General features: G+C 39.7%; 1 protein-coding gene across 1 annotated transcript in view; it reads right to left on the bottom strand.

Moving 5' to 3' along the window:
• Positions 1 to 18,227, bottom strand: part of utrn (utrophin) — a 215,888-nt gene that overhangs the window by 78,321 nt on the left and 119,340 nt on the right. Inside the window, exons 55-57 of the mRNA XM_084737221.1 lie at positions 17,280 to 17,452; positions 15,264 to 15,420; positions 2,169 to 2,298 (exon numbers count right to left, since the gene is read on the bottom strand). Coding sequence (XP_084593347.1) covers positions 2,169 to 2,298; positions 15,264 to 15,420; positions 17,280 to 17,452 — 460 coding nt within the window. The remainder of the gene's footprint in view (positions 1 to 2,168; positions 2,299 to 15,263; positions 15,421 to 17,279; positions 17,453 to 18,227) is intronic.

Genomic DNA, 18,227 nt, shown 5'->3' with positions numbered 1-18,227 from the left:
GACTGAATGGCACTTAATGTCAAAAAGGGCTTCAAACTGTTTTTATAATTTTGTATTTTCTCTCTTTCTGGCTTTGTTTATTTATTTAAAAGGGACCATGTACAGTTTGAAACATAAATGTCACCATTTGATGCACCACACCAGGTTATAGCTTAAAGCTAATTTGCATGTGCAGTCCCTCCGCATGTCAGATCAAAGAAACGATACAATAACATAATATAAAGTTATGCAAAAAACACACAAGACACACAATACAATACAAAGCTACGCACAATAGCATATCAGAAGTGTATCCTTTTCAAAATAAAGCAAGTCAGAAATACCTGACATTGAAAAATCTGCATAAATATTTGACATTGTAAATGTTGGCTTGTATCATTACTGTAAAGGTACTAAAAAAGCCTTTCTTGGGTTTTTTCTTCATCTTGCACTTGTGTGTCCTTTGTCTGATTTCAATTTGGGCATATAAGAGAGACTTAAGATGAGGCGGAAAAAGAGGGGCAGCTGACATTAAAAAAAAAAAAAAAGGAAAAGGATCTAAATTAGGGAAGGGTGGATATGAAGGCAGTCAGGGCGTGATGAAAGTGAAAAAAAGAGCGAGAGACAATGGATCTAGGGAATGAGGAAGGAAGAAAGGTGAGGGGATAGGATAATTGTGACATATCCGAGAAAGCAGACAGGGAGGAAATAAGAAAATGGGCAGAAGAGAAAACTGCTCCCCGAATACCCATTTTAACTACAAAGGAAGATGAGCAGCTTTTATGAGCTCTAAGGTCTCATCTCCAGGGTAGTGACTCTGCATTACCATCTTCACCTGTTGCCCCTCTGCAATCTCTCACTTTCTTCCTCCCTCACATCTTTACACACAAGTCGGACACCTTTGAGTCATACTGCAGGTAACACAATGTGATGGTGTCTGTCTTTTGCAATGAAGAATGTGGAGTACAAACAAAACAGTGGCACAGACAAAAACAAAATTACTAAGACAGAGACCTTAAGACAATGAAGTTGTTAGGACTTTACTGCAGTGTCACTTTGAGTCCCATCCACTCTCCTCTGATTAAACAACAAGCGCAGCCTCTCATCTTAAATCAGCTTTTTATCTATTTATACAATGAGGCAACACTTTGATATCCGTATCAAAGATCACAGACAACAGGCCTATCGGAATGCGCTCTGAAGTCTCACCACACCCCTACACAGCCCCTTGGGTTGGTTTAATTATTTACACAGTAGGGTTTTAGTTTGAAGGGAAATGTGCTGACTTAACCAAGACTTCCCTGCCGCATACAACGGAGACAGAGAAGGAATGGTGAATGACTCACTGCATGTTTAATTCTTGGGAACTGGCATTACCACCAGCTCAGAGTTTAGTGAATGGTGTTTAAAGTGCACTTAACCTCAAAAGTGTGCCAAAAAGTCGTCATATTTGGTTTAAAGACAACCAGACAGGCTCGCTGTGAATGTCTCAAGGGCTTTTGGGTGTAGAATGTATTGAATGAGACCCCTTGCTGATCCGGTCCTCCAAGCTCGTTAAAAGTCTACAAAGGCAGTCTGGTGACCTGAGGGTGTCAGAAACTGAACATGTCATTGCACCCCTGGTTTAAGTACAGCCAAAGGCCTTTGTTGCATGTCATCATCTCTTTTACTCTCCCCTTGTGTAAGCTCTCAACTGTCTGTAACCTATCCAATAAAGGAAGAAACTACCTCAAACAAATAATTTAATGCAGCTGAATGTAACATTTTCCAATTCAGAAAAGTGGGATATGTCAATATTATTCAGGTTTTAGGAGCATTCTTTGTGTATAACTCTGCTTTTATTTTGGCTGTCAAACTCTGCTATCTGACATATTAAGCAAGTAATTCCAGAGTCAATCATGTCAATGTATTACTGCTTTTAATTTAATAGTAAAAGACCTACAATACTGAGCTTCCATTTCATTAGAAATTACTATAAGTGGTTAATATTGACTTTAGGTGGTAGTACAATGACACCTTTAGTAACATTTCTTATTTCAACATAACATTTTCACATTAGGTTAGAGCACAGTGAGATGAAAGCTGAGCTGCTCTCTAATGCAAAATGATAATAATCTTCAATTTCTTTTCCAGACATTAATATAAATATATGGTTGGGTTTTTTTTTTAAATTGAGAGTGTGAACTTACCAGCCTTTGGCTGCAGATTCTTGCGAGGCTCTCCCGGACCCTCGATGGGCTGGTCAGCCAGAAACATCCGGGCTTGATCCAAAGTACTGACCACCAAGTGCTCACGTTCCTTCAGTTCTGACCGCAGCACCTACAGGGGAAACGCAAAGCAGACGGTTAAAAGGGTTTCAGTCTGTAATACAAGGTCACACAAACTGCTCACATAGAGAGCAGTCATCAGAATTCAGTTTAACTCAACGATAATGCATGTGGAAAAAGGCTTGCCACTGGTTTTAAAAGAGAACAAGCTAGCAGAGTTTCAATTTTAACGGAAAATTTGAGAAAGGGGTAATTAATGCATTTCCTCTGCAGGTATGTGGTTGTTTCCAACTCTTATCTCCTGATGTAATCTGTGCCAATGAACTCCAAATGAACCTGGTGTATTCTGAATGAGGTGATGTATCCAGACTGCTGCTCCCCCCCTAAAAAAATCTACTACAATATCTAGCAAATCTGCTTAAATCAGCTCTGACTTTCATCACGTTATAAAACAGGCACTTACGATTAGCTCACACATGCACATATACCACCGAAGAACAAGAGCAGGTGTTCATGTTCAGCTTATGGACGAGATAAACAACACTCTCAACGGCTAATTAGGTGAGCGCTGCATAACAAAACACTTTCTCTGCCCTGTCTTGCCTTATTAGTAGGGAAACTGAGAGGTAAGAGCGCAAGAGAGCAGCTATGTTAGGAGTGTCAGCGGGAGTGAGAGCTCAGAGAACAGAGCGGCGATTGAAGGCAAGAGCACAGGGTCAAAGCGGGCATTTCCTTGGGGTCAGTGTGAAATTAGCTGAGTGATCCGCGGAATAAAGTGAGTTTCTGGGCACTATAACCCTGCAGGAATTGTCATTAGAGAGCTGGAAAGATATACCACATACATATCTTCTTACCGCACACACACACTTCAGAACAGAACAAGAATTACCGTCTCACAGTTGCGTGCCTCTGCCAGCCAGACAAGTTGAAGTTTACATCCATGTCTGCATAAGTGAGGACTTTGAAGGGATTTAATAAAAGGTATTTTTATCACTATATTGATTTTGCAATCCCAGGGAGAAATACACAGTCTTCACTTACAGACTATTTTTAGTACAGAGGACTGTAAGATAGCTTCAACTATTTTTGCATTAAGTTATCTCATAGTGAAATTAACCTTTGACCTTTTAAATATAAAATGTCATCACCTCATCATTTTATCCTACTCATAATTTTTGTGTAATTTTGCAATAATCAGTGTATTAATTCTTGAGTTATGTTATCAAATCGTGTTTTGTGAACTCACAGCAACCTTTGACCCACAAACTCTTATCGCTTAAACCTTGAGCTCATCTGTGCCAAATTTAAAGAAATTTCCCCCAGGCGTTCCTGAGATAACCCATTCATGAGAATGGGATGGACGTTTGGTCACAGTGACATGAAACTGAAAGTCTAATTGCCTAATCCTTTAGTCCACGTTGACATGTGTATCAAGATTGAAGTTATTCTGTCAAGGGAGACAGTGAGATACTTTGTTTATGACAACAGGATGAATGTGACCTTTAAGTTTGACCACCAAGTTCTAATCAGTTCATTCTTGAGTCCAAATGGATGTTTGTATGATATTGGAAGATATTCCCTCCACGCATTCCTGAGAAATTGCACTCACGAGAGGGACGGCCATGAGGTCACAGTCTAATCAGTGCATCTTTTAGCCCAAGTGGACATGTGAACAAACCTTGAAATAATTCAGTCAAAGCAGTCTTCAGATATCCCGTTCACGAGAATGGGGCAAACGGATGGACTATCTGACAACATAATGCCTTCAGCCACTGCTGTGCTGGTACACAGGCATAAAAACAGATGCTAAAAGGTCACAAACCAATTTGATTGACACTTTTCTTAACCCCACGTCAAACAGTGAGCCTTGCCACAGCTCACAGCATGCAATCAAAACTAGATAGAGGGAGTGAGCATGGCTTGTAACAGTATAATTATTCTTGTTTTAATATAAGTGTGACCCCCAGGGACTTCATTGCCTATCGGAGTGTGTGATTGCTTTGTGAGGAGGCGATGTAGTTTAAGATGCTGTGAGGCAAGTTGATTAGATGGGACAACTAGCTTTGATAAAGTCTCACACTTATCAGACTCATCAAACAGACGAGCGCTGCAAAAATGAGATGCCAAAAAATTCTGTTTTCCATTTCGTGCCCACAACAACCAGCTGAGTGGCAGATGACAACATGCTGGGTTCAGTGGGATCTTATATACAGCACCATCTGAAGCGATAAGAAGAGCAGAGGAAGAAAAGCAGAAGGTTGGAGGATGGGAAGTCTGTTCACAGGCTTTGCGATGTGCACACTCCTTGTCTTGGTGTAGTTCCAAAATAAAAAAAGCTCATTTCAGGGAGCAAGTTTCTGTAAAAGTTAAGTTGAGCCCGTTGCAATGACAATTTCACACAGCCTCCTGCAGCGGACAAATGTACCCTCATGCTGAAATGGAGCATCCTGCTGAACACAAATTAAATCACCCCTGCTAATAAATGGTTTGCTCCGTTCCAATGATTTCCTCGCAGCTCACATGGAGGAAACATAATAGGCAGGTAGCTCAGAGAGGGGACCTTGAGAGATAGAAACTAAATGAGGGGTGATTGAGGAAGAGGAAAAGAAAGTGTGTATGGGGAGCAGAGATAAGAAAAGAAGGGTGGGGAGCTAAGCTGTGAGGACAACTACTAGTAGAAATCAACTTCTTCCTTTTTTTCAGCTGCTTTTTGTTTTGCACTCACAGATTTGGTGGAGGCTTAAATGAGGCTTTAGAAGGGAATGAATTGAGTGTGAAGAGGTTGTTTATGCGCAAATATTCTTCGCATGTTGCTTGGAGTTTAGCAAGTCAAATATTGTGATATCAGGTTTTTTAACGTCACAAAAAAATTCTTTCCTGCAAATCATAGATAGCAGCTCAGTGTGAGCACAAATAAAATCCTGGTGGAAACATCCCTGGTGGGATAAATCCGGAACGCCTGATAACAACCAGGTGTAAAAGGAAGTAATATTTACAACATCAAACCAGCAAGTTGAATGTTCCACACTATGCTATTCCTGTACTAACGGAGCCTTGTTTTAATTGTATGAATATATGCAAAATATCCCCCGAGAGTGAGCAAACTGTCTCTACTGTTTAAAACTCCAATAAAAAAAGTTCAAATTCTCAGCATATTACAGTCACAGCAGCTGTTATTGGCTGATTTCTGAGCAGACTGGTGTGACGACCAATTTCAGCTTTCAGCATTCAGCATTATGTAGATTAAACTGTTTCTTCTGCCTACATATTCACCTCCTTTGGCCCTCTTCTCTATTCAATAACAGTGTTGTATTGAGAATATACACCAGAGAGCACATTTTCTGAATGATGCTGAATGTTGCTTTGATAAGTCAATATAATCTAACTATTATTTTCATTGTGTATTCAAGTGTATTGATTAATCAATTAATTGTTTAGGCTATACAAAGTCAAACAATCTGTGAAAAATGCCCATCACAAGTTCCCTGAACACAGCTCCTATGAGTCCAAAACCCCAAATGATTCAATCAGCAGTCATATAAAACAGAGAGAAGTAGCAAATACATATATTTGAGAAGCTGGAACCAGAGAAATTAAGCATTTTTGTTTTCAAATTGCTTAAACCAGCGGTGCTCAAAGTCTTGAGACTCAGGCAAAGCTTCACAAAAGATTGCCTCCCCCAAGTTTACTTGCTTAGTTTGGCTCAGTTCCAGGGTGTCTATGGGATTGTTATTATGTTATTTGATACACTAGGCACTCAACAATTGAGCCAAGACAGCCTGATATTGCTGCTTGGCATCACCTTGGACTACACCAAATACATAAAAAAGGTCTGTCCAAAGGTATTTATTACTTTCTGACTTTGGGGAAGTAAGAAAGGAATGAAAAGAAAGAATTCTCCAGTTCTATATCAATGAAATATTTCTCTGAGGTTTTCTTTAAGGTCACAATTCAATTCAATTTAAACTTTTTTTTTTCAGCAATGACTGTTATTCACTCACACTGGACTATCAAATTCTCACCTGCAAAAATCCACTAGCCCCTCTTTCGGGAGAGTGCCATAATCCTAATACATGACATACTAGAGGGTTTTTTGAAGGAAGTGAGTCTCTCCCGATGCCAGACTGTTGCTGCAGTCACAGAAATATCCATGCTATATGGGGTAGCAGCTTTTTACTGGTTATAAAACAGTCTCAACTTAATACTGATGCCTGTATATGACCTACATAAGCAAACAAGATCATTAGTGGGAAGACTGACTATTTCTATTGTTATTTTTAATGCCTGCCACCAGGGCGGCATGCAAAAACATAGTAAAGAACTGTCAACCCGCCACTGATTTGAATCCAATTCCGATACTGAAATCAGAAGCTCATTTTGATCGATTTATTTCGATTTATTGTGACACCGGTATTTTGCACACACTGCATACAATAAATACCACGTTTTTAAGTCCTGAAAGTGCTCAGAGAACATTTATGAATCCATGACAAGAGGGCAAAATCTATCTGCTGATGAATATCATGATAGGACTGAAAGTGCCAGAACAGCTGCTAAATGGACCTTGTGATCAGATTTATTTCCTCTAGTGCTCATTCCAAGGTCAAGAGTGACCACTCAATATTAATATCATGTATCTTTCTTTATGTAAAAGTATTACTTGACTATTACAATAAATGCTGAAATTTATGACAGTAGTGTCCCCCAAACATCGTCCTTCAGTGTTAACTGGCCGCGAAGACACACAGTCAAAGGCGCAGAAGGATGTAACAATGGAAACACAAGTAGTGCCAAGTAACCCCCCCCCCCCCCCCCGCCTTTAGAAACAGCCTCTCTGTCTGTCACGCTGCCACTGAGTACCCTTGCAGTTTTTTTTTTGTGAAACTTCAACACGTTTGCATTATCACAGTGTCAAACAGGGACACACTTTTTAGAGGGAGCATGAGCGGTAAATATCAAACACATGTACAGCATTCAGGTTGAGAAAAAAGCTTCTTTTTTTTTATAGCAAATCCCAGCTGGCCTGTGAGTGATAAGACATGACTGTCTATGTCAAAGATAAAAAGGGGCAGGTCTTCACTTCGCTCTTCCTCTTTTTAATAGTTTTTTTTTTAGCACAGACGCATTAGAATACAGTCTGGTGCTGCTGTGATTTGTGAGGACCAAAGGGAGAAAGGACTCTTGTCAGTCCCACAATACTTTGGACATCTATCTTGCAGTTATGCGTGACCTTGGTTGTGTCTCTGCCCAGGTCTGTGTATGTGTGCGGTGTGTGGCCAAAGCAGCACAGCAAACTCTTATCACCGTGTGCCCTGTGCTGTGGCGGCGATAAGATAGCATCACAACACAGCTACTTTCAGAGCTCTGCCAAACATCCCTCTTCCCGCTCTCAAAACCCTGCTATCTCAGCCTCTCTGCAATATTACCGCACCCCTCATCTTCTTCCAGGAAAAAAAATAAGCTGCCTGAAAGGACCACTACAATAAACCAGCTCTCAACATCAGAAAAGCACCTGACAGGGACTCAAGGAGCTTTCACAATAGGGGCTCACACACATCCAGGAGAAATCGCAAATCGTGAAGAAACTGTTGGTTTCTTTTTTTTGTTTTCAAGCATATAAAAAGAAATAATAGAAAGAAGGAAGTATTTTTAGGTATTTGTGACGAAGGCAAATGTTTGCACTTTTGTTGTCTGAGCCAAATTATAATTTTATCCTGCACACAGTCACACAGTTCACGGAGGAGCCTCGGCGTGCCTGAAAATTTAATTGCTCCTTTGCCCTGAACATCCACTGTTCTCTTGAAATAGCTAAAAGCTACTGATAAGTGGTTGTTGTCTGAAATCACACTCTGACACGCTTCACTAATCTGCTGCTTCCAGACCTGGACATTTTCAAACATGTCAGAAATCACCCTGTCACTACATCTCAGCTAATAAAACAGTAAAGCACAGTTAAATAATAATACAGACATAACTTTCTTCAGTGACAGTTACTGACACAACATATTTAAATTATTTGTTTCTTTAAAATATGTATTGGACATGTTTATTTTTTTAATGTTGTCTTACTGCCACTGTGGTGATTTACATGGATTTTAGATCACTGAAGAGATATTTCCTGATAGTTCTTATCAAAAATATTTGAAAATTCTTTCATTTTCAATGCAAATTGTAAACATGATGGCACTTCACCACAACAACTGACAGTTACTAATTCATGTCTTTGTTGATGTTATTATTTTACATGTTTACTGCCGTTGTCTCTAAAATTCTGTCTTAAACATCCAGCAAACACAGACCAATATTAGCATTCATTTAGAGTCATGTTTCTGTTCACCTGATTAAGTCCAATATTCACTCCCTTTTGAGTTCTGTTTCTTGGTCTATACAAAAGCCTTAGAGACATTTTCTGGCTCTTCAGCTGCTAAATGTTCCATTATGTGGTCTGTCTGCTGTTGGGAGCCAGACAGCTTTGCAGGGTGCTTTGCTGTTTATTGTTGTTATTGTGCCCTTTTTGTTACTCGTGACCTTTTACTCTTTAACGTTCGACCATTCCCTTCAATTTGTACAGCACTTTGGTGTTGGTTGCTTTTAAAAGTGCTCTACAAATAAACTTTGCTTGACTTACAGGTTGTGTGCAGTCACGTGAGAATTACGCTTCAGAGTGCTGTGGCCCAATTTGAAATCTGAAAATTTTCTGTGGCCCACCAAAACCTTTAATCAATAATTAATAAGACCCTATATTTCTCTATATAATTCTTATTTCATAAACAGAAAAACTATATGTGAGCATACTGCAATTGATAATCTATCCACATACACATAACAATTTGCAAACTTCCATTTGAACATTTGTCTCGCTAATAACATCTGTTAAAATGGGTTTAAATTAATGAAGAATAACACATAATTCAAATCTCATGGCTTTGTTTTATTAGTCCTGATTACCATTTTTAGATTAAATAATAAATATTAGTTATAAAATTTCAGATGAACTGCTATATTTATTTTTAATAACCTCTCATGGCCCACCTGCTGTATCTTCATAGCCCACCAGGGGCTACAGTCGCGATCCACACTTAAGGAATCTCTGCTTCACAGAGCTGAAGGGAACTGCAGAGTCAGAGTTTGTGGGTTCATTATGCATGTGACATCTTTCACTGCACTGTAGTTATTTGAGATATTGTTGCAGTGCTTTTTGCTGTTAAGGACTAGTGTAGACATGACTTTCAAACTGAAGTTTGGGGAACATCAGGGGCCCTTGAGTGGGTTGTAGGGGGTCCCAAGCAAAAGGAGGAGAATAGAATATTTCAACTTTTAATTTTTTTTTTCAGAACTTGGAACACAAGGAAAAGGGGTCGGCCATTTTGATTAAGTGAGATTTATAGTGATTCTATTTTCATCATCGTTTGATGATGAAGAAACAAATAAACAAACAAAAGAACACTTTGAGGGGATTCCTTGAGACAAAACCTTCTTAAATCAGGGGTGCAGGGGATCTTTGACATGAAAAAGTTTGGGAACCTCTAGTGTAGACGTATTCTACTACAGAGACAATAAAGTAAGGTATGCACTTCACTCAACTAAAACAAAACTGTATTGAGTCACTAAGGCGACAGATTATCAGGACACAAGTCCAACAATGTCAAGAAATTGCTGCCAACAAATGCAAAGCAAGCAGACAAAAAACAATTAAAAGTTACTAAAATGGAGGTGATTGCGAGTCCTTCCTTTCCTAAGAGATAAAGTAAAGTCCAGCACAGCAGTTTAATCCATTTCATTCTCCTTTACGACCTGTCCGTTCAGGTGCAAATGGTGCTAATCAATCATGCAGGCACAATGATTAAGATGGCTTCTGTAGCGGATTATTAGACCCTCCACGCTTTAGATGGGGTAATTGTAGGCTGCTTAAACATATTGAGGCTTATTTAACTGCCAAGTTAAATACATCTGAATTTAAATAGAATCACACATGCCTGTTTACTTATTCATTCTGAAAGATTTGGAGGAGCGTTTTAGAAGGCTTGACTGGACTGAGAGGCCCTAACAATTTGGACAAAAAGCCAACTGTTGCTGAAAGATAAGAGCTGTTAAAAATGCCCACAAGCGTTCGCTCCCTTGTTCCCAGTCCTTGATCTAAAAGCTGTTAATTTAATAGAGCAGATTGATGAGTTTAATCAGCTGGGTGCTGACAAAGGCCTTTTATTGGATAATTGAATGTGCAATTAATAAATGCTATTAGGGCCATTTTAACATGGGGAAAAACGGACACAGATCAATACACAGTGGAGGGAGCAAAAAGTCACTCAAGTAAGACAGGACACTGCCCCTCCCTTCATCTCTCACACACTTTTTAAATTCCTCTTTGGAAGAAGTTGTTTTAGAAACTAGTGAAAAGTGCACCATATTTGTCTTTTTCCATCTCCATTAAGCTCCTTTCTTCCACATATAAACCTCTTTCCATCCTTTTTCTTCTATCTAATTTTGTTTCTGTTTGCCGTTTACCGTCCATCACTTTCTCCTCTGTTCGGACCACTGCTCTCTCATATTTTTCTTCCCTCTGATTCTTTAATAACAGCAATATCGGTTGCTCTCTGCTGGACTAAATGGCTTAGCCTTCCTTTTTTATCTCTTCAAGTCTCCCAGAAGAAAAAAAGAGGGAAAAAAGACAGGTTTTCCACTTAGCCCTTCTAAGCCCTCCCTACCTCATAGATACCAATTTCCATATATCTGTACACTCTCCCCCCATCACGCCGGCAGAGCAGCTGGTGTGTGTGTTATCGCTGACTGACTGGAGTGTATGCGTATGTATGCGTGAGCACAGGGAACTGGCATGGGTGTGTGCAAGTTGGTGTAAGCAAGTAATAGAGCATGACGTGTTCAAAGCCCCAGCCTTTTGTGCTGCTCAGCCCCCTCATCCCTCTCAGGGTCGGCAAGACCTCCAGGCCAATCTATTAAGAATACAGAGGAGAAGGAAGTGAAGGGAGAAATATAACATAGTCAAAATGAAAAGTGAGCCTTCAACCCTGCTGTTCCTTTATTTCCCATTTCAGCATCTTAAAGCTGAAGACCAGGAGATGAAAAAGGGAACGGAGAGGGGATGGAGTAAGAAATATGGTCGAAGGCAAAGAGGAAGAAAGAAAGATGCAAAGGTGAGGGAGACCAACAGCAGAACAGACACAACAGAGAAGAGCTTAAAGGGGGTAATGGGAAAAGGAAGGTGAATGTGGAGATGCAGGAGGATTGTATTCTCCTGCGGTTATTGTTCCATTCCTTATCTAATGGACCTTGTCTGATCTGCCTGGGCTGAACCATGTCTCTGTTGTCTGTCAGACGCACAGAACATCGTCCAAAACCTCACAGGACAAATTTTTGATTAACCTGGACAGCCATTCATCGTCTCAGAGCACAAAAGCATGGACAGAACACAAATCCCGACATTGAGGCCATGATTCCAGGTCCCAACTAGAAAACAATGTGTCTTTTATCACATAATCTTGATGATGCACTTAAAGGAGAAATCTGCAATATGTTTACTGTAATAAATCATAAAAAGACCATGACATGTCATCGTAAATTAGTTGGTGGGAGTTGAAATTCTCACTTCTTGGTGGTGTCCTTTGAAATTTCCATTATGGGCCTGAATGACTTTGTTTTCCTGATTCACCTTAATTAGAGTTCAAATTAATGTCGAATGTTCTCTGAATGACTAAGTGTCTGTTTATGAGTTGTAAGAAATCATTAATAATCTTTATGAAGGAGTAGATGTTTATAACAGATTGAGTAATTTGTTTACGGGGCCTGGCAGGCAGCAACTGAACTCAGGGGGAAAACAACTCACTTCAACCATAGAATGCATATTAAATAGGAGTTCAACCTATTTAATATACCATCTTTGGCTCCTACTTGCTGTTTGGACTGCAATAATCATTTCTGTACGAGGAATTGTTACATACTGCTACTTTAAGTCTTGCATTGCTTTATTTGAAGTTTTAATTCACCCATTGCTTTTTTTTTTTTTTTTTTTTTTTACATTATATCCATTTTATTCATGTTTTTTAATTATCAGTTGTTTTTAAGTTCCGTCCCTCTTTTATTCCTCAAGCCTGCCTGCTTATTCACATATTATTGTGTATTTTATTGTTGTCTTTTATGTGTAAAAGCACTTTGTAATATTGGTTTTGATGAGTACAATATAAATAAACTTTCTTCTTACTTTTATTAAAATTATTATTATTATTATTATTATCATTATTATCATTACAATGAGGGCCAGAATATTGTTAAATTGTAGTTTGCTTCTCCCTGGATACAGATTATTCACATGGTCGGCAATTATTACATTTTCAGCCATGATTTTGAGGAAAACTTAATCTGTTCTGCTTTTGAATGACCATTCTTCATTAAATCATTAAAAGACTATACTTAGTAGGCATTACAGCAGCCAAGAAATTGATTGTCTGCTGATGCAAAGAGCCCCACTCTTCCTCTATAGTAGTTCAGTTATCTGCCTTTTTCAATATTTTGTCTTTTACATGCACCAAGCACACAGTTTTTATATTAAAACCTTAGTTCCCTGATTCTTTTTGGAGGTTAGTGGTTTAGAATTCCAAAAGGTTAAAGATTTTTATTAAATGTATAATTATATAACTTTTCTTTTTTCTTCTCCCTCTGTATACGAGTATTGAGGTGTCTTTGATTCACTTCCTGGTAACTGAGGACCAATCTTGTATATCTCTGCATGATTGCTTGATTAGCCTTGATTAGTATTGTATCTATCAATGTGTAATGAGAAAATCTAATGCAATACATAATTATATAAAAATAACCTGCAATAAAACCTTACATATTCTTAAAGTAGACGCAGATGCACAGGGGTACTTACTGTGAGCACAAACAGATACATGTGCCTCAGTTAAACGCACATCTAATAGGCGTCATTTACACCCTAACACATATGTAATGGATATGTGTGTGTTTGTGTGTGTGTGTGTGTGTGTGTGTGTGTGTGTGTGTGTGTCAGAGTCTGTTGATCTCTCTCAGTGTGTCTATGATGTCACGCATGACAGCATATGTATTTACTCTCAAGCCGTTTTGGGGAACAAAATAACAGTACGGTGAACGTGCTGTGGAGAAACGCATTACGATGTCAAGAGAAACATCAACAGTAGCGGCGGCCAGCGGACTGGGAGTAAACAGTAGCCACAGGGTGAGTCATCTATCTGAAAGCAATTACACGCCAATGCACTATCACAATAACCAGTGGTTACAATAAATAATACAGTGGGGAACATGGGCGACAAATAGCAGTGATGACAAAGGTGTGAATGGGTCGGGCACAATGAAGGTATTGATCGCTTGTTAGAATAAATGATACAGTGTGGTACAAGGGTGATAAATAACAACAATTCTAAGAAAGAAATAGAAGGAAAAATAGCACTGATTGTGCAGTAGTGATTTTTATATTGGTCTTTAACTCGAGTTGATAAAAGTCTGTGCATGATGACTGCTGAGTGACCATAATAACAATGTTGATTATTACCAGGGTTCGCACACCTTTTCCAAAGTCAAACTTAAGCATGTCACCTGTCTGTAAGTAGGCTCAACATCCTATATAACTTGGCTCAGTCAATATAAAGCAGTCACTCTGACAATGACTAGACAAATCATTTCCATTTCAATTGAATCCTTGTCATTCTTTTTTAATCTTTTGTTTTAAATTTTAGATTTCAATACTAATTGAAACGGCAATGACATCTGTTAGCCTCCCACTCACTGTTCCATCAGAGGTCACACATAAACAAAGACAGACGGATAGCCACACGTGCAGAGTGGCAGGTGATTCAGCAGGAGGCAGGAGTCGTCTTCATTTTGTGTGAAACGCAAAAGCAAATTGGTTCTCTCTGACTTATTTTATTTCTTTAACTAAGAAGTGAACCATTGCATCAAATGGAGATTTATTATAAAAGTAATGCAATTACAGTTTTTTGGCAGTTTCAAGCACTTTATCAAAAATCCAAATCCAATGTTTCAAACCTTGAAAACATTACATTAAAATTCAAATGTTTTCGTGGATTTCCAGCACCCATAAGAACCACGTATAAACGATGGGGACATAAAACATCACACCGTGTTTATGCTTGACTGCTGCAATTATGTCACAATGATTACTGCTGCTGCTTCGCAATCAGAGGCTCTTCATGTCCTGACTGTTCAGTAAATGTATAGAAACTGAATACAGTAACTCAGTGTATATGACGATGACTGCAACAGCACTATAAAATACAACACATCAGCTGCCTCAGTTATACAATTAATATATTGGGAGTATAGGCAGAGCTGTTGTTTTGATTGTTCTAGCCTGGGAGTAGACTGATTCTTTATCAACTCATTTCACAGCAACCATATTGATATGAAATAGTAGGGTGAACATAGGTGATACCAGTGACACAAATAAAGGTTTTGTTGCATTCAGGTCTAACAGAGTCAAGGTGCTGCTATTATGCATCTTGGCTCACTTAAAAGGCTCCACTACATTAAAAGGGATAGAAACTTAATTAGTATAATTGGTAACACCTGTGTTTACGCTATTTCATATTAATATGGCTGCAGTGAAAAAGGTCTATTGCTTTTGATTTCAAGGGCCTGCACGGCCACTTGGGTGTTTTCTGTTTATTCTGGTTAATGAGACCTCTGTTTAGGTGTGAGGAGATGTCGGTCAAGCACAGTCTATATGCACGCAAAGAGAGTTTAAAAGAACTCTGAGGTAAAATAAGTGAAAATGCCTTATTAATGCAGCCTTTTATATTTTTACTGTTGACAACATGCTGATTGTTTAATGTGTAGATCTGTGTAGATTTGGTGTGTAGATTATGGTTACAAAACAGCAGAAACACACAGTCTTCTGTGAAAGACTCAAAAACTCAACTTTTGAAAATGTGAAGAAAACAATAAGGGACAAGGTATAATAAATCTGTAAAGCATGGCAGGGACATTGCCTGTGGCGACAGTACGCACCGTGCAGTGGTTCTGCTGTTGCAGCAGTGTGGGGACATCTCCTCCAATGGGCATCTGCTTGGCCAGCTCCTCATCCTTCATGCAGATCCACCTCCACAGCTCCTCCAGGAGGCCCAGCAGACGAGACCAGCGCTCAGCACTTGCCTCTAGATGGGCTCTGCCAACATAAAAGATTCACGATTATTATACTGTGTGCATTTTCAGCTCTCACTGAAGCACATAAAGTCTGACCTGGTTACTCAAGATAATCCAGACACATTGTTGTGATTTAAATTAGCTAACACTAACATTACCATTAGCTACTGTTAGCTAACAACATCGTTGGTATCTCTTAGCAAACAGAGGAGTGAAAATTAGGACTGTTTGATATCCTAAACTTAGGAGACTTTATTTAAGAATAACATTGACATAGGAACTGTTAATCTGTACTGTTTTTTTTTTTCCTGAATTAGGTCCTGATCTTAATTACCACGGCCACCAATTAAGATAGGATCTGCAAGTTTCTGTAATATGGCCCTGGTTGTAAAAAGTTTAAAGTTTATAAAAACATAAAATATTGAAATATTAAACTTCTAAAAAGCATTTATTACTACAAAACCTTGTAAAAACCTACTCACTGACCACTTGGGAGAGAGGTTGCTGCCCTTCTGTAGTAGATGTAATTTGTGAAAAGGGAACAGTGTTGGCTGCTAATTGTGTGGGTGGTAGTCTGCATGCAATATGTGTTGAGAAACACTTTTGTTTTTCTCCTCTTCTCTAGGCATTATGTGTCTGCACACTGTGTAGAGAGACCTCCTATTGCAGCTCACCGAGTTAGCCATAATTACACATGTACTGCAATTAAGGCATAATGGGCTGTGTACAATCAACACACACAGTACCCCACCTTGCCTCACAAGTCACACACACACACACACACACACACACACACACACACACACACACACACACACACACACACACACACACACACAGATTGATCTCTTGCTGTCTATTTTTTCCTCGCTTGTCTTCCTGTGGAACAAGTCCAGCCTATTATGTCTGCACTGCCTGACCTTGAATCTCTCCCATTTATTTTCCACTCAAACCGAACTCTTTTCAGTGCAGAATCCTTCTCCTTCTTCCTTTTTGTTAATTTCCCTCGGTTTTTCTTCAGCCTCTCTTACCTTTCCCCTTGCCCCTGTAGCTTTGTTGTGCTCCTATGCTGCTTCTCTCCACCCTCCCTTGTTTTCCCTCTTTGAACATCTCCATCTGGCCCTGTCAACTTCACTTCCACCTTCACTTTCTTCACCCTCTACATCCGCACCCATCGCCAATCTTAGTTATTTATGCCAAGGTTGTGGCTGACACGGCACCGTCTCTGTCCTCGGAAGTTTATGTGCCACCGTGGTGGCTCCCAGGCTCTATTGGAGGGGGTACTTCATCCCTGCACTCCATGCAGACTAGTGGAACACAGGAGCATCTTTATCTGTGCAGCTGGAATATACAGCCCACACAGATGTTCCACAACATGCTGCACATCACATGTCAACCTAAGACATGTGACTCATGCCATCATGAATAGAGCCCAGTCAGCAGTGTGGGAAATATACTGTGAGCGAGGCAAGAGTTCAGCGTATTGGTGGGTTACGGTCTATAATGGCCTTGGAGTAAGCCCAAAGCTTGAACTGTGCTTTATGTGCTTTTACAGAGCGCAGAGAAAATGTGTCCTCTGTAGGAATTGTTTTTGGCTTCTTGGGTTTCAGTATTTGCAACCTTGAGTTCTTGAGCTTTATTTTTTTGTTTTGTTTTCTTATTTGATATGTGAGAATTAAAATCACTGGTTTAAATTAATAAGGCACTTGAACCACGGCCATGAAAGCCATGATTGGGCTTTTTGCCAAGATATTTTTTTTTCTTTTCAGGGTTGAGAGCAGAAAAAGAGCAGAAAATTGCAATCTGAGCTGCATGACCGCAGACACTGGAGAAAGGACAAAAAATTGTCTATCAGTAAGGACTGGATAAAGGTTCACTCACCGGATGTTAGCTGATTTGGCCTTCAGGTCGCTCCAGCGTTGATTCATGTCATCCAGTCTGTGTTGGAGGAACACGGCTTCCTCTGAGCTGCCCAGAGCTTTGACCATCTTCGACTTGTTCCCGTCCACGCTCTTGTAGATGTCATTGTGGGCATCGATCTCAGCCTGGATGTCCTATAAAATACACAGAGAAAAGGAAGAATTGTCACAACTGACCATTTCTTCTGGGAAACTAAAGTCTCTGAACAAATGCGCAGTCAGGCACGCCAGCAAAGCAAGTTCATATCAAAATGACCCAAAATTGGACGTCACAGTCTTCTAGGCTGTCACAGCTGATTATTCATGAAGCGAAAATAACGATGGATTTTGTCACGAGGACTGGTCTTGAGGGAGTTCACGGCGTACTGCACACAACATTTCCAGAGGGCAGCGAAGTTAATATTTTCATGGAATGTCCTCAAGGTACTTTTTGACTGTTTGACTAAAAAGATTTTAAGTTCTACCCTTTCACTGACTTGGAAGCCCCCCCTCCCCAACCAGGAGCAAGTCCCTAAGCAATGTCTGCCTCCATACTAATGCTGCATTAGGTTGTAGCAGGGCTACACCAAAGCAAGCTTTGCTAATTTTATGCTTGGATACAGTGTGATATAATGTATTGCAGAGCATTGCATTCCGAAATCCTGCATATGTGTGTGTGTGTGTGTGCCTCGAAGAGGCCACTACATTCAATACTGTGACGAAGCACGATTTTTCCATGTGCATGTGTGTGTAAGTATCCTTAACAAGGCAGCTCTATTACACAACCACATCTCAAAGGGTATGCGCGAGTGTTTGTGTGTGAGGGCTAAACCACAAGGGGGGCTGACGCAAGCAGAGGATCCTGTCAAATGTTTTATTTTTAGATGTGTAAAACTGCTCCATTTTCTTCTCTCTCTCTTTCTCTGTCTCT

Source organism: Lutjanus erythropterus, chromosome 15 (genome assembly GCF_056507025.1).
Source record: "Lutjanus erythropterus isolate fLutEry1 chromosome 15, fLutEry1.hap2, whole genome shotgun sequence".
NCBI classification, from domain to species: domain Eukaryota; kingdom Metazoa; phylum Chordata; class Actinopteri; order Lutjaniformes; family Lutjanidae; genus Lutjanus; species Lutjanus erythropterus.
The sequence above is the reverse complement of the archived record's forward strand: the minus strand, read 5'-3'. Positions and strand labels throughout refer to the sequence as shown.